The sequence below is a fragment of the Amblyomma americanum genome, chromosome 7 (assembly GCF_052857255.1).
Source record: "Amblyomma americanum isolate KBUSLIRL-KWMA chromosome 7, ASM5285725v1, whole genome shotgun sequence".
Lineage (NCBI taxonomy): Eukaryota > Metazoa > Arthropoda > Arachnida > Ixodida > Ixodidae > Amblyomma > Amblyomma americanum.
In genome coordinates, this window is record NC_135503.1 from 69582751 (window position 1) to 69605167 (window position 22417).

A 22417-nucleotide genomic window follows, 5' to 3' on the forward strand; every position below is an offset into this window, starting at 1 on the left:
AATATTAAGGCCAATAGTGTGAAAACAATCGACGCAATGTACCACATATAGTTCTAAGCAGTCAGATGTGACACTGCCTTAAGTATTGTTATGCGAGCTAGCTGTGCATTAATTGTTGAATCTTCGAGCTCCACTCGGCGTAATTTTTTCGGCCTAAGTTGAAGGCGCAGACGATGAAGTTAATTAGGAGTTCTCGCTCATAGCTTTTGAGGTACAACAGTCTGGCTTTTACTCCGAGGGCGGCCTTACAAATGCGAAACTTTTGCCATCACTACGTATGAGTGCTGCTTTAAGTGCGATATACTCCCTGAAGTTAGAAATGAAAGCATAAGAAGCTATTGCAGCCAAGACACGCTACAGCATCTGAGCCTATTGTCAACTTAGTAAAAGCAGACGCATATGAGAGGCACAAGTAATAAAGGGACACTCAGGAAGTACCGATCATGTTATTGTTCTGTGAAGAAGGTGAATCTCGCTCTTTCTGGATATGTTCATGTTTGTCGGGTAGCAAATGACGCATTTATCACAGAGCAAATGGGAAGTAAAAATCCTCCTGCCAGTTGATGCAAACTCACGATGTCTTCACCGGAAAGTATGGAATGTTACCGTTTCGAGGTGAGTAGCGGTTTAGCGTAGCTTTCGTAATTTACGACCAAAATCGGTGCTGACGTCAGCAGCTTAGTTGCGAAATCGGCCGCTGACGGCGACACCTGTGTTAGAGCATGGTACTCTGTCGATACAATTTGACTGCCATTAGTCCTCAGTGTACCTTTAAACGGTACTTAGTAAATGTATATTTTCTAGTTAAGTACCGCGAGAGCACACCATCTCGCTCTGTTTTACTGTTGCTACGACTGGAACTAGGTCGAAAGCATCACCTCTAAGTCGCTGAAGCCTACACACATGATTGTTGATTGCATAATCGATTTCTAAACCGACTTTTGTGAGTCCGTATTGAACGACGGCTATAATTAACGTAATTACTACCCGCATTGTGCTCTCTATTGCGATGGTTTTTAATATAAGGATATTTTTCGCCCAGGTATACGTGTAGAACAGCCGCAGGAAACACTTTGCGAAGTTGAGCGTCTTGCTCATCTTATAAACCTTCAGAAAAAAAAAATCAATCGATTAAGCTCCCATAAGTTATAAAACAGATGTCTGCAGTTTCTTGAAGAGAACTTTGCTCCATTTTTGGCTTTAAACCGCCTCCTTTTTTCCTTTTCCTTGAATAACTTCTTCATTCGGGTTCTGTGTTGTTAATCACGCGCAAAAAATAAGTGTTAGCGCCCGCTCAAACTCGAGCACCCCAGTTCATAAGTTTGATTTTCTCCAACAGAGAGATAAGCATCACTCAGGTGAAGAGAGAATGACAGTCACAAAGGAACTGATAAGATTAGATCGTTGATACGTACTGTACCCCGCGTTCTGTAATCACTGCGCATCATCGCTTATTAATCAGCATCCACTCCCACGAACTGCGTCACGTGAAATCAAGTTGATTTATGAACTGAGTAATTCAACGATACCGGCACGTGTCGTCCTCTAAATATCAGGATTACTATAGATAAGCGCAGCACCCTTTCGCATCAATCGTTTTATATCACTATGAGAACAGGGTTTTCCGAAGCGGCCCAATGAAATCACTGCAGGCACAAGTCGGTAACCGATTTCGGCTGAACTTGAAATATTACGCTTCCTCTTTTTAGAGCTGATTATTGTTGCCCTTTAGAAGAATTGGCAGCCTCCTAAATCCACCTAATTTGGCAGGCAGGAAATTGGATCAGCACCACTGGTTATCGCTCTAAATTTCCTTATACTTTCAATCAAGGACGGTAGACTAAGCTGCTTCATACATGCGCAGTAAAACCTTATTCTTTCTAGCGGTTAATCGATCTAGCCAAGAGAGAGTAACTTTACTTTTTCAGTGTGTACTCATGCGAGAGAAAGTTTCATTTGCATCAATGAGTACCTTGAAGTGCTAAATAGATGTCTTGGGCTCTTTTCCTTTTTAGAACCGTACCAGGCATTGTTTTCGACTTGGGCTTCCTGGAATTCATTAAAACGGCCATACTCTGGACACACTCCTCCTAAAGCGAAGTTTTCTCAGATTAGATTGCCTTGACTCCACGTTCAGCCATGCTCTCTTGCCAAGGAAGGCCTGGCATGATAACGTAGGTTTGAAATTGAAAATTGCTTTTTGGCGAAAGGAAATGGCGCAGTATCTGTCTCACATCTCGGCGGGCACTTTAACAACGCAGTAAGGTTAGGGATAAAGAAGGGAGTGAGAGAAGAACAGAAGAAAGAGGTGCTGGAGGATGGATGTATGAAAACGACTTTATTACACAAACAAAAATCATCCAGGGTGGTCCCCTACTCGTCCGGAGTCCACGGGTTCGAGCTTCACTTAAAGCCCTATTTTAAAACTTTCGGAAGCCATACTTATATGGTACTTGCCACAATTACCATAATGGTACTTACCATAATTATATGGTACAATATTCTGCAGTTGGTTCAGAGTTAAAAGTGACGATCAAGAAAGCTCAATTTGTGATTTGATCATAATTTTACGAGCTGCGCCTAACTTGTACTTTCGATAATAAATTGTAGCCTTATAATTGTTAATATAGTTAGGGCTAAGCAACTTGCTTATCAATTTGGCTTGAAGGTTAGGAAACTTTTAGATGACAAGTCACACCTTTATCTCCCTAAAGCTCCTTCGACTTTTTGCATGATGCACAATGAGAACTGCAAAGCTAGGCGACGAACTTCATGTAATATGGGAATGGTAAAAAGTTAGCCTGCACCGCATTTTAAATCGCTTGAGTTGCGCTGAAATGAAGCCCACGCAGACGTACTGAAACAGATGTAGTCCCTTTGAAGATTAATTCTTATGGCTCGTCGTAAGGAAAGACGAGAAGGGGTTGGCAATAATTTCTTCAATAAAATATGAATTGGTCATTTTAGCTTAGTGCAGGATGTCGAAGGATTAAGTCAGGAATTAATAAGAATAAAATAAAAACAGTGACTGCGGAATGTAGGCTCGACAGATAATGTGGCTGGTAATGCACATTTCTTGACTTTCGTTTGACTGCGTCCGGCTTTAGAAGAAAGCGTAGCATGATAGCGCTGAGGTGCTTCGGCAATATGTCTCGGCTGCTTCCGTCCCTCATTGCTGACAAGGGTCACTTGAGTACTTCAGCCCCTAGTGTGTACGAATGGCGTTCATGCAAGGCCATGATTAGTACTGAGTCACATCATTAAGTATTTAGAGAACTGATGGAGCCCTGTTCTTCATAAATACGTAAGTTAGATGCGCAATCTTAACTCGGTAGTTCATCACTGCTATGAAGAACTTGGTAACTGCACTTGTCTGTGGGATTGACACGTACAAATATCTTGTTTATTGGTATAATTATGAATAGTTTCGGAAGTTTTTAGTTGGAATTGCACCAAAAGCGTCGTAATCTTCGGTATCTATGCTGAAGTGTTTTTTCGAATGTCCCTTGAAATGAATGCGACCACGCCATTTAGGAGCGCAGAAGTTTATTTGCCCGAGTGTCCACACCTTTGTGCTAGCAGGAATGCGTGAACATTATTAATTTTAATGAAAGTGGCAGCTTCGGCCAAAAGAGCACACTATAGCGAAAGTGTTTTCTTCTCCGAATGTGAGGTCAAAGATGCATTTCGCAACCATCGCACCTTACATAAGGCGAGCATCAGGCCGGCCAAGAAAAAGCTTTCAGCCATTATATGGTCGTTGGCGCCATACCCGGTTGTACTAGGGATCGTACTCAGAACCTCCCTAGTGCGTTGCGGCAGAAATTGCAGCGCTCTTAATTAAAAAGACTATCTCGGTCTAAAAAGATGTCTTACCTGGAAAAAAGGACGCATAATGTGATTTGTGCGCGCTAGAAGACAGTTCATCAATATGTTATGCAGACAGATTTGTTCTTAACAGTAAAATTTCCAACCAATTTAGATTTTTACAATGAACAATATCATTTACCTATCCCAAGAGGCCGGTCGGTGTTTAGAGAAAACATATAGTAGATATTAGCCACTTGGAAACAGTCATTATTATCATCATCGCCATCATCATCACCGTCAGCCTAAAAATCTCTTCCATATCTCCATATCTTCCATATAGTGGTCGCTGCCTAAATTTTCCAATAGGTTCTCCCATTGTGTTTGCTTGATTGCGTGTGGTATTTGATCCGCCACTGACACAAGGTGGTGCTGGGGAATCCTTGTTAGAGGCCGTATGTGGATCCGCAGGGTGTCGAGGGTTATATACATCGAGAGTGGGTAGTCCTGGGCGATTGAAATGGTAGCAACTGTTGAGGTTCCCGCAAGTAGGGCAGCACACCGGGCGCTGCGTAGTTAACTTCCCTGCCTTTCCGTTTGTCTTTCTCTCTCTCTCTTACGAATGTGAGGTCGGGGCACGTGTCGACGCTGACGCTTTTTCCAACCCTGGCAAAGGGTGCTGGGTCGGGGAGTAGGTTGCAGTTGATGTTATCTGCAACCTCGGCTAGCGTTTTGCCTTTAATGTTGCCTTTCTGGTACCCCCCAGCTCTTTCGGAAAATTGGCTCAGCGTCAGCGTAGGTAGGATGCTCGCGCTCGTCGTCTGCTTCTGTGAACGTCTTTAAGCATGTGTTTAGGTATCGGGGCCACACTGATGTATTTCCTGCGCTGTTTTTCTATAGAGGATTGAGCATGTAGTCCGCGGATGTCCACAACTATGGCTACTTGGCGTGGGATAGCTCGTCCAGCTTGGGTGGTCTGAAGTCTTAGTGTTTGAGGGGCAGGGATGGATTATGTTAGTTCCGCAAAGGTGTTGAAGTTCCTAATGCGGTCAGACGCTTCGTCGAGGTGTTTTTAGGAAGGTTAAGGGCCGTCTTGTATACCCCCTACCCTTATGATGGTGTCAACTTGCGGCTTCTCTTCCTTTGTTAGCATGTGAAAGGGTAGTGCGTATGTCAGTCGGCTAAGTACCAGTGCTTGCGCCAACCGAAGAGTGTCTTCTCGCATTCCTGGGAGATGCTTGGTAATGCGGCTGATCATTCGAGCTATCTGGTTTGCGGTGATTTTGAGAGTCTGGATTGTGTGGGTAAAATGGAGGTTGCTCTGTATCCAAAGACCAAGAAGGCGCATCAGGTTAACTTCCCTGATGGCTTGACTCTCGATCGTGAGGTTGATGGGACCTGGAGAGATGTATCTCGGGTCATGTGCTCGTATGACCTCCGATTTCCCCGGGGCGCAGTGGAGGCCGCTTTGCGAGGCGAAGTCCTGCACGATCTGGAATGCTGATTGTAGGGTGGTTACTTTTTGGCCCATGGATCCCTTTGGTTATATATATGGTTATATCATCCCGCGTATATGGTAAAGCCGACACTTGGAAGTGCTTGTAGTGCACGCGATAGCCTGAGCATAGAAATGATGAAAAGCATGAGATAAATAATAGCTCCCTGAGGTGTTCCTTTGTGTGGCATATCTTTAACGTCGGAATGTGTCTGTCCAATGTCTATCGTGGCCGTGCTGCCCGCGCGGAACGCACGCACGTAAGCAAGGAGCTTTTCTCCGCCGTTAAGGTTATTTATGGCTTGAAGGATCGCCTCGTGGGATATGTTGTCGAAGGCGCCTTTTAAATCCAAGGCCAAGATGAGATGTTCTTGACCTTTGGGGATGTTGGTAAGCACTTCTCGCAGGAGCAGGAAAGCGTCTTGGTCCGAAAGCCCTGGCCTGAACCCAACCATAGTAGGGGGAAGAGATCATTGCCTTTAATATAACTTTGTGTGCGGGTGTGGATGACCCGCTCATAGAGTTTCTCTAAACATGAGGTTAGGGAGATGGGCTGGAGGGAATCAAGTGATGGCCACTTGCCGGCCTCGAGAATGGTGATAATTTCGGCAGGACGCCAATCCTGAGGTACAATGCCCTTCTCCCAGAGTACGTCATTGAAGTAGTAAGTGATGGCTTTGATATGCGCATGATTGAGGTTACGAATAATAGCGTTTGTGATTTTATCCGCTCCAGGTGCAGTGTTGCGCTGCGATTCACGGGCTGCGTCTTGCAACTCGGCTATTGTTACTGGGGCATCAAGTGTGGGGTTTGGAAGGCCGTTGTAGGTGGTTGGACAAGGTGATATTGGAGTGTCGCGCGAATGTAACGCGTCAACGAAGCGTCCCTGAGTTCCTTGTCGGTCCCATGGAATTGTTGAGCTATTGTTTTGAGTGTACGATGTGTGGCCGATTTGGCTTTGTCGGGTTCAATGAGACTGCGGAGGATGGACCAGGTTTGAGCAGTACTGAGGGTTCCTTTCAAGGCGGCACAGAACTGTACGCAATTTTGTTGAGCAAGTTGGGTGGAATATATTGCTGAGCTTCCACCATGATTGAGGCAATGCGCAGGCGGAGTTTATTGAGTCTGCTGCTTCCAAAGTCTTTTGAGTTTCTTTCTCGTCTCGCACAACTGTAGATGTCGATCGACTTCCGGAGGGGCGACCGTGCGTTTTATGTTTTGAGTAACGGAAGCATGAATATTTCGTAAGTGTCGTGTCCACTCTGTTATGCTCGTGATCCTTCCTTCGATTAGGGGGAATTCACGACACGCTTCCCAATTAGTGATATTCGGATCCCCAATGAAACATCTGAGCTTTGGGGTGGAGATTGCGGTACTCAAAATGTAATGATCACTCCCCAGGGTCTCCCTGAGGTTGGTCCATGTGGCGCTAGTAGCATTCTTTGTACAAGATAGATCAGGAGTGGTGCCTCTGCATACGCTGTTGCCGATTCTGGTACGTGTCGTAAAGATCGTGGCTAGTATGACGCTTCCCTGTCCGCTGCGTCCAACAGGGAGGTGCCTTTTCTGGTGTCATTTGTATACCCCCAGGCCGTATGGGGCGCGTTCAGGTCGCCTAATACTGCAAGCTAGTTTTTGCCTGCTATTCGAGCACATTTCTGGAGTATGTTTCCAAACTATTCTTGTTGTGCACGAGGTGGGCTATATACGTTCAATATAAAGGTGCCGTGTTTACCCCGCTATTGTGGGAGGACTTCTAGTAATATGTGGTTAATCCTGGTAAATGAGGTGGAGCGGGCCACAGAGGCTATGGATTTTGATACATACACAGCGACTCGTGGTGAAACCGGATTAAAAATTCTGTAGTAGTCTCTTAGGGTGGCGGATTGCGTTCCTATTTCTTGAAAGCAGATGACGTCGGGTGTAGTAGAGGAGGTCTGGATGAAGAGTTGTAACGAGGGTCCTTTTTTATAGAACGAGCGACAGTTCCACTGCGATATTTCCAATGAATTTGGGATGTCTCGAGAGGTATTAGTAGTTGCTGCCATCGATGCTGCTTTCTGCGTCACTGAGGTCGTTTAAGTGGTTGATGCGCCTTTATAGCTTAGCTCTTGGCTTGTTTATATCGTCGATTCTCTTGGGTGGGCCGTGTTCCAAGACGCGGACGCTGCGTTGGAGCTCAGCTACGGCTTGCCCTATCTGTGTACTGGCCTGCGTCTGAGCTTGCATCTGGGCGGCAAACTGGTGTTGCTCGGTGATGAGCGTTTGGATCGCAGCTGGTAAGCTTGCAAGACTAGGGGCTCTGTCGGGGATGCATCTACTTGCGCATTGGGTCTTACTTCCCAGGTTTGAGTCCCTGGTGTTTGTTGTGCTGACGGCGCGGGCTGTTGTCGTTGTGCTTCTAGCCGCTGAAGGCGCCGATTTAAGACATTGACTTGTTCTCTAAGGTGTGTGTTGTCTTTTTCTCGTTGGGACCGTTTAGAGCAGGTGTTTGAGGAGTGAGAGACACTTAAAGCTGATCATTGATGTTACGTGGTGTCTTTTTCGTTGATTTCTTGCGGTTCTTCTTCCCGGTAGATATTGACGGGCTGGATGATCGGTAAATAATAGTAATTAGTAATTATTTAATTACTAATTCATACAATAGTAGGTAATATTATAAATGGGTAATTAATAAATGGTACTTGTTCAATTAGTAAATTGGTGATTAGTTAATTTTTAATACTATTGGTTGGTATAGCATGTAGTAACTAGGAACTCTTCATATGATAATGAACTGTGTATGCGCAAGGCGCCAGCAGACAATGCACCAGCGCTTCAACCTGCTGCGCATGCGTGTGACGTCATTCAGGGGCGCCACCATTGTTCGAGAGGAGTGCTCCCCAGGCAGTCTTGCCAGACGCCTCTTAAACGCCGATACGGAAGGTGTTGTTTGGTTTGGTTTTTGGGGGTTTAACGTCCCAAAGCGACTCAGGCTATGTCGATACGGAAGGATGCCGCCTAAACGCTTCCTGTGTCTACGGTAACCAACCGTTCACGCGCGAATGAACTGTAGCGAAAGTGTTGTGAAGAAAACAATTTTGTAGCCTTTAATCAACATCTTCACCATACATCAGCGACACAAGCAGCAACGCCGCGCTAAAGGCTTTCGCCTCACCGCCGCGGGGGCACTTGGTCAACAAAGTGCCCCCGTGAATATTTTTCCTTCGAAATGGCTACACAGACACTAGTTCCTTACTGGGCCCAAAATATGTCCCTTTGCCTTTAATAATTCAAAGAATTTAATGAAGTGACTATTATATATTATAGTTTATATTTTAAGTCAATATATATTACAGTTGATATGTTTTTCCACAATCATCATAAAGTTTGTGAAAATGAAAATTTTGAGGAAATGTGCATCTTGACGGGAAATAAAAAATCTACATTCCTAGTTGTAGCAGTAGTAGCGGTTTATTCAAAATAAAAATTGGAGGACGCTTAAGCTTCGTCTTTAAGAGCAGGACGCGACAGCGTGTTTCAGTGTTGCCAAGGAATCCGCGGAGCGCCATCGTCCGTTCGGCGCGACGCCTTGCCTGGACAATTTAAGGAAATGAAACATATCTTGGTGGACACCTGAATCACGCCGTAAGGCAAGGAAAATGAATATAAAATTTGCTTTAAGGAAAGGAAATGACGCCTGTCTCACATACCTCGGTGGACACGCTAACCGCGCCGAAAGTAAATGTAAAGCACCCTTCTAATTGACCCGCCGCGGTGGCTAAGTGGTTAGGGCGCTCGGCTACGGATCCGAAGTGCCCGAGTTCGAACCCGACCGCGGCGGCCGCGTTTCGATGGAGGCGAAACGCTAAGGCGCCCGTGTGCTGTGCGATGTCAGTGCATTTGGCCCCGCCGCGGTGGCTCAGTGGTTAGGGCGCTCGACTACTGATCCGGAGTTCCCGGGTTCGAACCCGACCGCGGTGGCTGCGTTTTTATGGAGGAAAAACGCTAAGGCGCCCGTGTGCTGTGCGATGTCAGTGCACGTTAAAGATCCCCAGGTGGTCGAAATTATTCCGGAGCCCTCCACTACGGCACCTATTCTTCCTTTATTCTTTCACTCCCTCCTTTATCCCTTTCCTTACGGCGCGGTTCAGGTGTCCGAAGATACATGAGACAGGTACTGCGCCATTTCTTTTCCCCAAAAACCAATTATTAATTATTAAAAATCCCCAGGTGGTCGATATTATCCTGGATCCTTCCACTACGGCACCTCTTTCTTCCCTTCTTCTTTCACTCTCTCCTTTATCCCTTCTTTTACGGCGCAGTGCAGGTGTCAGCTGATATGTGAGACAGATACTGCGCCATTTCGTCTCCCCAAAAACTAATTTTAATTTTCAAAGACAACGGTGTATTCACTAGACGCGCCTTCGTTCATTCTAAACCGTACAGTTGGCGTGGCGGAGTGGTTATCGTGCTCGTCTCGCACTCCGGAGGTCCTGGCTCGATTCCCGAACTCGACCAATTTCCTACTCGGTTTTGTTTATTGATGCTTCTGGGATTTTTTGTTCACGGCCGACGCCGACAACACCGGCTTTTCTGCGACACCGGGCCCTTAATGCTGTCGCATTGATAATAGAAAGGGAGCTTAATATTTTTTAGAACCTCGTCTTTTTTTAATACTGTGAACGTATACTTTTTGAACCGCGTAAGATGCGAGCCTGTGAGGGCTCTTAAGGAAGAAATGCTGCAGGAAGCTATGTTGTGTTTTTGTTTAGTTTTTGTGATTAGTTTTTCTTTAGTTTTGTGATTAACTTGTAGACCACAGGCATGGGAAAGGTTCCTGCTTCCCAACAATATCAAGTATTTTGCATTATTCACTTATCTGTAAAATTTACTCGAATTTAAGGACAAATGCAGCCGACGCAAAGAAGTCATGGATTTCATCGCCATAGTTTTTTGGCTGGCCATCGGCCAAAGTAGAATGCGAGAAAGATGCGGAAGTTGAACAATATAACTCATATAAAGTAAAAAAAATGTGTTCTTATTAATCTTCCGGTGCATTCAATAGACTAATAAATCGGAAGGAATATTATCATCATAAACTTGTGGGTGCGGGGTGGTGTGTAGAGCCATTTTGGGTATACCGAACTTTTCTTCAGTATTATTAGCCTTCGCCCGCACTACAAATTTTAAAACTCAACATCATCGCTTATGAAATAAAAAGGCGATGACGAGAAAACAGGTTAATATTTTCAATACTTTTTTTCTGAAAGGTGGTCGTTAAGGCGCGTTCACGTTTAATTTCTATATTGTGAGGCCAGGCTATTTTTTGAAAATAGCCTGCTTTTTCTGAACCGTTATTTTACCTGCAAACTACGATAAATATTGCGTATCGTGATATTTCAGAGATTATAAACTATTATCATAAGTTACCATTTCTAAAACCCCGCACTTCTTGCAAACCGGTTTCTTGACGAAAGAAACATTAGCGGGAAGGAGGAGCTACGCTTTAAACAACTGCAGCATCATTTCCTCAGGAACCTTGAAGCAATCTCACGGAATTTGAATTTTTATCGATGCTCGAAGGCAGGTTTTAGCAAGGACAGCGTGCGCCGCAAATTTCCAAGTTCCTCGCTTGAATGTCGAAGTCTTGAGGTGCCCACAGCTTTAAAATATCCTGAATCAAAACACCCTTGCAGGGCCAGGCGCTGTTGTTCGCTAACAGCGGTCGTAGAATGCTCTTCACAAGTCTCGTGAAGCTGATTTTGAACCGTGAAAACTTGTCAATTACTCAAAAGATACTAACAGAGACATGCTCAGCTGATTTATGAAATATTATCTTGAAGATTAGTGCAGGGTATCCAAAATGCCTATAAAGCAGTCCAGCGAGGACAGCAATACAAACGATTGTGCCTCGAAGACAGCACTTCGTGCCTTGAGCCAGCATGAAAGCAGAACAGCAAAGTGGCGCACTCTGTTACATTTAGATCGACCTCGACAGGAACGAAAGGATGGGGCCAGTTGTGTAAACCCATCGGTAATCAAAGCATCTCAGCTCCAGTCATTACGAAAATCGCACTGCATGGAAAACATCACATTCTTGCGCTCTTTGTAATGTCATAGTATTGGAAGCCTTATCACGAAGAAAATATCTCGTCGTAAGCTGAATTTACTGATCAGCCCGAAGGAGTACATGTCAACAGAGAGGAGCATTCAAACTGGCTGAAGGAAACTGACGCAAGCAGACCGAAAGTGACGTCCCTTCCTGTAAAGGCATCAACCGCTGCTTATGCTATCGTGTTGCCAACTTATAATGGAATTATGTACCGCTGTGAATTTTTCTTTTTCATTATGCATTTTTAGAACGCCGGCACTAAGGTTCCCAATCTGCATGTAACTCGCGGTCTGTTGAATCTGTGAGGCCAGGTATACCTGCAGAAATGAAATAAATATGGCCGCGACTGCGCCGCGCCTGACCATGAAACGCTAGCCTCGAACCGAAAGCGCAATTGAGCGCGATTGGCTAGAGCACGTCATTTGAATTCGGCCAAGTAAGCTAAGTTGGCTGCAATTTTTTCGCCAGGTATAAATTGCGCGATGTCCGTTCAATAATTCAGTTTTGAACAAGCAGTGGTGCCTTCTTCTTTCTCGCCAGTCTTTTTTCGCGCTACCTTCAAATGATGAAAAATATAACGTTGTTCTCGGCCACAGGAATCAATTCTGCTCTACTTTTTTGGCGATAAACAGCGGACGAGGTGTGTTGCAGCTACACCATACGCGAAATTCAGGGGTCGTGGGTTCATCCCACCGGCGTCATATGGTTGTTTCTTCTACTTTGTAATCAGTTATCTTTCATCCATAAAATATCAACACTAAAAATGTCTTACTGATTACTGCCGTAAACGAAAACAATGAATACACATTCCCCTGAGCTTTCCTTCATTTCAGTGGCACTTGGCTTCCTTCATTTGTATGTCATCACAAGCGGCTCATTTTCCTACTCTTTCAGACGGCCTTACTAGCGCTAATAGAACACGTACACGAAAGAAAAGGAAGGACATGGGACTGGCACTATCACGTCTTGTTAATTACGCAGGACAGATCAACAATATATACCAATGACCACACGTGCGCAGACCAGAAAACAACGCCTCCTTCACCGAAACAGCACAAGATGACCCATCTCTGCCCCGAACAGAGACACAGACGTGTCACTAACACACCCCGCCCCCCTCTTTCTTATATAATACGCCTCGAGCAGTTCGCGTGCCTTTTTATCCGTAAAATGCCGTCTCAATCTGAAAACCATCTAGCCGGTTTGAAAGTTCTTTAAAATAATTTTGAAACTGCTGCTCAATAGCTTAAAAAGGGCGGTTCTGTTCCTGTTGACACCACAGCCAGCTTAGGATGGTTCTCTTGCAAAGCTTCTGCCCTCATCATTCGTTCAAGTTCCACGTGAAACTTGCGGTATTACAGAGTGTTCGCCGCTTACCGCTATGGAAGAGGGTAGCACTGTTGAACAGTCTCAAGTTTAGGCTACAAGCAACGTAGACACATCGAAAAGAGAAGATTGGACAGACGCCGCCGTAGCTCATTGGAGAGCACCGTACGCGAAATTCAGGGGTTGAATGGACATGTCTTTCGGTATGGGTGAGGGGAAATTGGGATTATTAGCAGGGATTCCCTACAAAATTTTATTTCTCCCGGAAGGACGTCGGGTTTTCGCCGCTTTTGTGCAAATTGTATACTCAAAGAATTGTCAAACTGCATGTCTCCTAGGTGGCCGTGGTGCAGATGCGCAGCCTCTCGATCTATATAGTATTACAAAAATGCTCTGCAGCCAGTCTATATGTTTCGTATGGACTGTATTGCCTTCCTATAGATATTTCTTTTCATCCAATCGTATTCTACAGACTGTGTATAGAGAAACGTCTACTAAAAGCGTATGGCTATAAATCTATAGGCTATCTATAGACTGTCTATATGAATGGTATTGCATATCAACTGCTCTCTAGGGTTTGTCTATAGAGAGTCTTTAGACGTTATAGACAGAAGTCTATGGTCAGTCTATAGACTGTTTAAAATTTTTTGTAAGGTTCACCTCTATGCGACTTTGCTCAGCTGAATGACAAAGTTCATCTATAAGCTATCACATCCGTATTGCTTTTCCATTCAGTACCTGCCTTGTTGAAAAATTCTGAGCCGCAGTGATGTCTAACACGTGCCCAAATGGACGTATGCGGCCGCATCTTAGGGGCGTGTGAAACGATGTGCATATGATCTACATCAGTATTAAACGAGGGTTTGCCGGCAAGAGAGAAAGAAGTTAGGATCTTAAAACACAAACGTGCTCTGCGTTATGCACCGAATAATGCGGCGTAATGTGGGACCTAAAAGTGCAATGAAACCATATTATTACAAGGAATAAAGAGAGAACAGATAGCCTAGGTTTTACTGCATTTCGGTCAGCAGCAATGCTATGTAGAATTCCGACCACGAAACTGGACCAGCACGTTCTGCTACAGACCGCCTAAATCCGGTGGAGACAAACCGCCCCGACTCGGCTTTTGGAAGACTCACGCTCTGTCCAGAGGAAGTTGCGCGTCGCGGGCGTAGAAAGTACCCATAATTCCTTGCGCACTCCCATGCCGTCGGCTGCCATGCAGCGGGAGGTAGCGCGCCCGCGTAAGGAAGAGTTGCGGTCGAATCCGCCGATTTGGCACGACGACTGCTCCCTGTCTACCATCAGAAGACGGGGGGGGGGGGTGGCGCAAATCTGATGTTGCAGTAGAGATGCCCCGAAAAATAGAAGAAAACGTTGTCCGGAAGTGCTTCAACCTATCGATTTGAACACACCTAAAGAAAAAGTTACGAAGCGAAGTTCGTACGGATTTCCGCCAGTGCTTATGGGCTTGTCTAGCTTCGCTGGGGCCTGCTATTGGTCTACGTTTTCTGCGTGCAGAAACACATAAAAACATTGTGGGAAGAAAATATTGCAGCTTCGCTATCAAGAGAAGCAGCGGTATTTCTTCACATGAATTGAGTGAAATAACAAGTTTTGAAAACAAGTACAATGAAGACGAATAGAGAAAGATGCAGCAAAGAGCTTGGCTACAACGCACAGTATCCACTACGTTGCTTCAATGACTATGTTGCACTGGCACAGTGCATTCCGACAGCCAGTCATTTCATCACGCGTATATTTTTGTGCGATTCGCCCGTGTCTGATGTAGTCTACAGAAGCCCCACTTACGCCGTGGTGGGAGCGACAAATGCAAGTCTTAATGAGAGCGAAATCTTTGCCAATAGATATTCCACACTAACGCCTACCAGGTAAGATAAGCGGAGAGGATACGTCACCCGACGTCTTCTCATGCTCATCCCCTGTTTTTCGCCTGCCGTATGCTCCGGTCATCGCAACGATTCAATCGTTGAGTTGTAGCACCGAGGAAACGTCAGAGTTTACGTTTATAAAGCACGGCAGGCTGTGAGAAACTCTCCGCATTTTACATGTAGTATGAGACGCAGTGTCGAAGGCCGACAGGTCGGAGGCATCGGAAACCTTCTACGTCTCCACCGGCTCTGCTACGAATCCCACTGGGAACTGTAGCATAGAAAGTTCTTTTCTGCTGGATGCCATGTAGAAGGAAAATTTTCGAATTCTTCCAGTAAACTCAGTTTATACGTGAGTTCAAGTTTACCGTGGTTTCCAGATCATGTTCGATTGAGTCAGTTGAAAATCGAAGCTGAAATAATTGCACGCATGTAAAAAACAACCACTGCAGCTAAATATACCATTCGCATGATGAAGAAAGAGAAGTAGATTAGTAGACATTGCAATTTGTGTCATTTAAATTGCAGCGCATTATTCAGGCACATAGGAAAACTATCTGCCAGTGCTTTATTGCACAGGCTACAATAGCTGCCTAGTATTCAGCGCATAACCAAAGCACGCGAAGTATAGGCGTTGTTAGGATACAGCAAACAGTGTGAAATTTTCGGTGTTCTCAGACGGGAGGTGTTCTTGACTACCTCTTCTCTTGCTACCTTATGCTGTGAACACATCAGATCGCTGGTTGACAACACGTCCCTCACAACTGTTTCGAAAGCGTCAGGAAAACTTCTTTTCAACCAAGAACCGCTAATATTTCCTGGCTACCATAAATAAAGGACCCCGCCTGAGAAATTGTATTTGCGCTACATACATTATTAGCTACGTGCAGAAAAATGACGCAAGTGCAAGAAATGTTCCTTCAAAAAACGCTGGCCTGGCATGAGAGCCTAGCAATTCGATACCACAATTCACACTCTGCAGAAGACATCGGTATTCATTTATTTTATGTCAGTTTCGTCAGCATTCATTCACAATAGCGGAGATCCAATTCGAAAAAGATAACGCATTAAGACTTCGCTACATTCTTATTTGCGATATATATGTGATATGTGGTTTTTCAGGCCATATCAATTTCACTGTTGGCCATAGTTGACCATGTGTCCTCAAAAACGGAAGCTCGATAAAATGGCGGAAGTTGTGCTTTTCTTTTCCTGATATCCAGAACAAAGCTTCGCTTACCAAAACAAAAATTGACTTGTTTTTCGTTTTCCGGTACTTGTTTATGCATCATCTCCTCACTTAGAGCTATTGTCGTATCAGGACAAGGAAGAAAAAGTTATGCTGATTGTGCCTTATTTATATTCATTGGTTTATTAATAACTTGTAACTGTTCTGACTCGGTGATTTTCTGTGGCTGTAGGATTAACTCAGACGAGGGGGTAGCTGGCAGAAGTGGCGATGCCGCACTGGTTGTCCTTGTCGCGAGACATGAGGATGTATCCGTTCTGACCCCAGTCTTCACCCCAGCTGGAAGCAAAAAAATTAAAACATTTTGTGCAACAACCCAGTGAGTGTTCATAGAGGTTACGAAAATCATTTAGAAAAATTCAGATAGTTTCGGATTACAATTGGAAGTGACTGCCACAAGGTCCTTCTTTGTTAAGGCCGATCCATGCGGAATTACTTTTTGACACGAAGTTCACTACGCGGGCGACAACGCCGCGACTGCGCCGTACTCAAGGCACTTTGTGCGGAGTCATATGGAGCAAGGAAGCGGTGACTGCGCCACTTGTTGTTCGTCTCTAAACTGAGTACGATGAACAGACGGTGATTGCCGCTAATTAGTGGCGGTTTACCGCCACATAAAATGGAAAAATGTTTCATCTTCACCGCGTTACAAGAAATATAACACGAGTATAAGCATTCTCATGTTGCAATACGTGTAATTATTTGGTCTTGGAGGCTCGCGGTGCCGTAATTTCCAACGGTGCGCTTGTCTTTCACGCATTTTGCACCGCTTAGCAGCATGCCTGTTTCAAAACGTGATGAATTTTCTTATCGAGAAAAGTGACCTTTTTTTGCGTAAATAAAGAATTATTTTTGCAATATTAATGATTTCACGCTATTATGACTGTGTACTCGGTTGTTCCGCTTCGAAGGCGGCCGGTACAAATAGCCAAATCAGAAAGGAAGCCAGCTTTCAGCTCGGCTATTGGCTCGGGTTTGCAACACCGCTTCCAGGCTCACAGACGTTAGGCGTCAATATGGCCACATATGCGGCTGACGCCCGACGAACGCCACTGTGGGAAGTTCGTCCCTAATTTGTCGCAAGTTTATTCCACGTGTTAAGATATATAAGCTGGCAGCCCAATCCAGCTTTACCTAAATCTAATGCAAAGCAGTAGCGTTGCACAATGCTGGCTCTGGAAATACTCGTGCTTTTCCCGATGTGTTGAGGTCACCAATCGGATATTTGTTACGGTGAACATCTTGGCTTTGCTTCTCACTAACCTCGAGGTATTGATCATGTGCGCTTAAGGCACATTATTCGCTGAGCTAATTTGAACGGTAAACATATCATGAAAAAGCACTAAAATCGTAAAAAAGGTGTTTCATGTGTTCAGTACAAGGCCAATCATTAAGACTACTACGTTTACCCATATACGTTTGCTCTCGAGGAAAACAAAGTTCAGAGAAGCACAGATTTAATGTTTAGCTCTGGTTGGACTCGGCAGCCAACGTATTGTAGTTGGTACAATTATTATAGTAGTAATAAAATATTGGTTTATTCATATAAGAGGTTGTGGCCAAGTACTATAGCGGGGTGTAAAAAATCCTGTTTCATTGATGGAGTGCGTTGTTGGTTTTGGTCACCGAGATCAAGTCGCTGTCCAGGCCTAATTAACAATTTCATGGTCATGCGGATTTCTTTTTTCCTGCCGGAGAACTGTGCGACCCCGGGATTCAAACCTCGGTCCTCTAGCACTCGAAGCGCAAGGTTTATCTCTACGCCATCTCTACGCCTGTACCATGACAGAGTTTATTGGAGAGATATTAGAGAGGCCTTTGCGCAGCAGCGGGTGTAGTCACGCTGATGATGAAGATGAGTAAAATATGTGACGTATTGTCAATATGGGCAGGGGATCGTGAACAGGCTAAAATTCCTTGGTTTTGGACTTCCCAGCTAATACACTGAAATAGGTCAACACTTAAACGCCCAGTAGCATTCTGCTTTTTTCCTCTGCAATTTCCTGCTAATTATATTAATAACTTACTCAAAATCTGATTCCATGGCATGTTTACCGACAAAAAATGGCTTGCTCATATAATAGCTGGAATGGCCGCAATTGACATGAGGTAGAATGAACAAAGGGTCAAACAAAGAATTTTTAGCAGCTCTAGAAGTCGCAGGCGGTTTTATAAGATCAATAATTGGTGCCAGATTGTTTTTTTTTTGGAATGTCGTTGAGGTCTAGAGGGGTATTACCTGTTTTTGACGAGCCAATACTTCTTTCCGTCCTGTACACCGTAGCCCACGGCTAGAACACCATGGTCCAGCAGATCGGTATTGCACTGAGGTTCATCGTACACTCCTGCGATTTAAGGAAGAAGTAACTGTGAACGGTATAAACTGCTACAGACAAGACGCCAGAGGAAAAGGTTAAAATGCTGCAAAAATAAAGCAAAAATACACCAAGCCGCTCCACTATATTGCAGAAAGTAGAGACCACAGCTTTAAAATTTTTTAAATTACCTGCAAAAGAAACAACTTCTAGCATTCATTATTTGCCCGTAAGTTTTATGACTTGGATAATTTGCGGTTCAAGTGGTGCGCTTCAGCGAGATGTGTTTTTGTGTGATGTGATTTGTGTTTGTACTGTTCTTTCAAATCAATCACTGTACACTAAATGTGCTGTTGCACCCAATTTTGTTCGATTTTCCGCTTCACTGTTGCTGATACATTGCTTCTTGTTCTTTCCTGTCATTTTTTATGTATTTTATATTACTGATCATCACTTTATTGTTGTACCGACTCCTCTGCTGAAATGATTCGGTGCTGCAGGACATATTGAAAATGAGTTAAATAAATGTGTAAATTTGGAGCGTTTATCAGTTGTGTTCAGGCGCAACTCTACCCTGTGCAGAGATTTCAGTTGCTGTAAGCGGAAGAAACGTTTTTCATAGCTGTTGCAGTTGATGTTGCTATCTTAAGCTTAAGGAATAAACAGACTCTCGGGCTGACATTACGCAGTAAAACACCTGCACATGTTTTTTATACTCTACTGACCATGGCGTGTGGGCTGAACACTCCGTGCGGAGTGCAAACACACAAAAAAAAATTGCCCTGCGATTTGCCCCGGGCGGAGATTCCTGATAGAAATTGAATTTCCCTACCTGACTGCGGCGGCTACGTTTCAATGGAGGCGAATCGCTAAGACGCCCGTGTGCTGTGCGATGTCAGTGCACGTATTCAAACGTGATACGGTCACCGTGATAATGACTGCAGTGTTTCCTGCTTGCGCCTGGTGAGTTTTTTCACAAACTCTGTGATCTCCAAATAAAGCGTTAGTCGCAGTTAGCACTTGTGTCTTGTTCCTTCCTTGTTTGCGCTACGGAACCCAACGTCATGCTTAAATCGGCTTCGTTCTCAATAGAGGACATCTATTTGTATCGGCCATGAACCTTTCCAAATATGTCTCTGTCGTCCTCGAATGAAGACATCATAAATGTTGTGTAGTTTGCACATTAAAGATGTACCGACGCAAAGTTATGGCTGTCCATTTCATTATTGCCTTGAAACCGCACTATGGGCCTATTAGTCATGAAAAGTAACTGAAGACACGCATGAACAGCGTGTATAATTGTTTATCAATTGTCTTGCACAGGCAGCTAAGGTATCGGTCGGCGGTAGCGCTGAAGTGCATCACAGCGTCATTCTCGGCAGGCCAACCTGAACACATTTCTGATTACGCGGGCATCGCCGGCAAAAACTGGTTCTTCACAGGTGGGTTTGGTGAGATCGCAACATTTAGGGCCAGTGCAGTTTGACGTCGTGGAATGCAGTTGGAAATGTCCAGCGGCTCCTCGGACACCATTAGGAATCATTAAATTTCCACTTACGCCTGCGGAAGTCGCAAGTGGGTTCAATACGAAGAAGGGCTCTGCATTCACGTTGCGGATCACGCCTCAAAAATCATTGCGTCTGCCAGCATTTAGTAGCCTGCACCGTAATTGCCGGCACCTAATTCGACTGAACGTTGCCATCTCTAAATCCTATCTTTATAAAATTAGTGCATCAAGTAGCTCTCTGTGCCTGACATGCGGTGTGCGCGAGGATATTCAGCACTTGAGCTGCGACCACCTAATCTTTAATAACCATCGGAAGGCATTGTCAAGTGCTTTAGGACTTGGTCAGGACCACCGCGTGTGTCTGTAGCGAGTCATTGGACCCTGGATTGTTTCGGCTGCGGGTGCGCGCGGGAAAAATTGTTATTAGTTTTTCTTAGAGACAAGGCTTTGGTTGACACCCTTTCATAATCATGTGTGTTTGTGAGTGCGTGAATGATAGGTATGCTTGATTTCACCTCTGAAACTTTCTTTTTTCCCGTTTTCTTGTGTATTTCATCTTCTTATTTTCGTATCTTTTTCTTTTCTTTGACCCTCACCTGGAGTATCTGCTAGGCCGACAACTAGGCAGACCTTTCCTGTTTCATTAAAATCTCTCCTCTCTAACTCACGCCTGCGACTGAAACTTCCTAGAAGCCATTTCCTGCAGCCCGTGAAAGAAATGATATCAATTATTTGCATCCGAATATTTGTGTGATGCTGTTTAAGTAAAATGTAGCTGCTCCCATTATTTGCGATGAAGCACAAGCAAGCTCTTTACCTTCGGAGTAGAGCTGGAAGCTCTGATGACCGGCATCGATAGCAACAGAAATGGGACCAGCAGTGGCGACAGCCTTCTTCAGGTCATCTTCGGAACCCTTCTGAATGTCCACGTACCCTGTGTCAGTCGCCCCGACGTCCTCCTTCTGGAAGTTGCAGTCCTGGTCCTGCATGGCAAAGGTTTTGGCATAAATAAAGCGACACCTTAAGAGCTGCTTTGCTACAGAGAGCCCGATGCGCAGAGAAACGCTGGCAGTTGTGTGCCTCTGTAGTCAAGAACTTAAAGTCAATCGACGCTAATTAAATATCTACCGTGGTAATCCAGCGCACGCAGTGTTCGCTGGCTCAGCCGTGTGTGGAGGTTAGCTTACACATGACGGAATGCTAACTGGTCTGAGTTATACACTGCATACAATGTTCCGCAGTGATGCTTGTCGCGTGTAAACACTGATCGACCGGCAATATAGAACGTGCTCATCCAAGGAACATAGCTATCTTCAGAAGCTTGACGGTTTTTCACTCTAAGCCGACTTCTTTTTGAGCATTTTGCATTGTAGGCCAGGGTTCTGAATGGTGATGTTGTCTGTGCTCATGTGAGTGAAACAGAATGTGGAATACGGGCTGATGTATTAGCCTTTCATGGAAAAACGTAACTTACACAAGCCTCATCAAATCATGTCCGGAACTTTGCGTGTCATTTAAGCAGCACATGGAACACCACTGGCTTCCATTTGTAATTATTAGTTTGGCGTACAGCTGGTATTAGATAAATTGCCCGCAAGTCAACTACCTCCCAGCTGATTTCTGACTGAGCGTTATAAGCATTTAAGAGCTGAGGAAAACGATGACGTAAACTTACCATGGCTACGTATGGGTAGCTTTCTTCGGTGTCAATGCCACCGTTGGCCTTAATGTAGGAAAAAGCATAGTCCATGAGTCCTCCATTGCAGCCCTGGTTGCCGTAATCGCCGGAGCAGTCGACCAGGTTCTGTTCGCTAAGCGAGACGAGGTTTCCCGTCTTCAGAAAGTGCTGGCCCTCGAGAGATCCAGTCTGCGTTGTGAAATAGAGAAACTTGCAATGCTTATAGTATTATACAAAATGAGAACATTTGAGTACACATGACTAATGTGCACGAAGCCCTCCTTGTGAATTGTATTAGACACACATCTGTACTTTGTCGGCATAAAAGGATAACTGCCAATGAGCGAATAATAATTGGCTTTTTTGGGAAAGGAAATGGTGCGGTATCTGTCTCATATATCGTTGGACACCTGAACCACGCCGTAAGGGTAGGGATAAGAGAGGGAGTGAAAGAAGAAAGGAAGAATTCGGTGCTGTAGTGGAGGGCTCCGGAATAATTTCGACCACCTGGGGTTCTTTAACGTGCACTGACATCGCACAGCACACGGGCGCCTTAGCGTTTTTCCTCCATGAAAACGCAGCCGCCGCGGTCGGGTTTGAACACGGGAACTCCGGATCAGTAGTCGAGCGCCCTAACCACTGAGCCACCGCGGCGGGTGTAGCCAATGAGCGAAGAAACAGGAATTCAGTATGATTTACCAACTTGTCTTCCGACGAGCATTTCATGCTAAGAAAACACTACAAGCAGTGCTTAGCACTCCTGTGTAAAGTTATCCAATTTAGATGCCTTTTGTCTACATCGCAGTGTAAACCCCACAATAGCTTTACACACTTTAAAACTGCAAAAGATATAATCGCACATTGAGTTGACTGAGAAGTTAGGCGCCTCCATGGTCAAGCCTTCACTCTTATGTCGAGTCGTATTATGACGGGCGCAGACTGCGAAATTATCTCGGAGGATGACCAGCTAGCTTGATAGGCATTCGTCTGACCATGGCTACAAATTTAAGTTCCTTCTCAAGCCAGCACAAAATGCTCTTATTATGGAGTTTGA

At 44.8% G+C, this 22417-nt stretch overlaps 1 protein-coding gene across 1 annotated transcript in view; it reads right to left on the reverse strand.

The window, feature by feature from the left end:
- The window catches only part of LOC144097781 (cathepsin L1-like), a 41334-nt gene that overhangs the window by 13005 nt on the left and 5912 nt on the right, over positions 1–22417 (reverse strand). The window contains exons 5-8 of the mRNA XM_077630414.1: positions 21361–21552; positions 20503–20668; positions 18103–18208; positions 16049–16142 (exon numbers count right to left, since the gene is read on the reverse strand). Of these exons, the coding sequence (XP_077486540.1) occupies positions 16049–16142; positions 18103–18208; positions 20503–20668; positions 21361–21552 (558 nt within the window). The remainder of the gene's footprint in view (positions 1–16048; positions 16143–18102; positions 18209–20502; positions 20669–21360; positions 21553–22417) is intronic.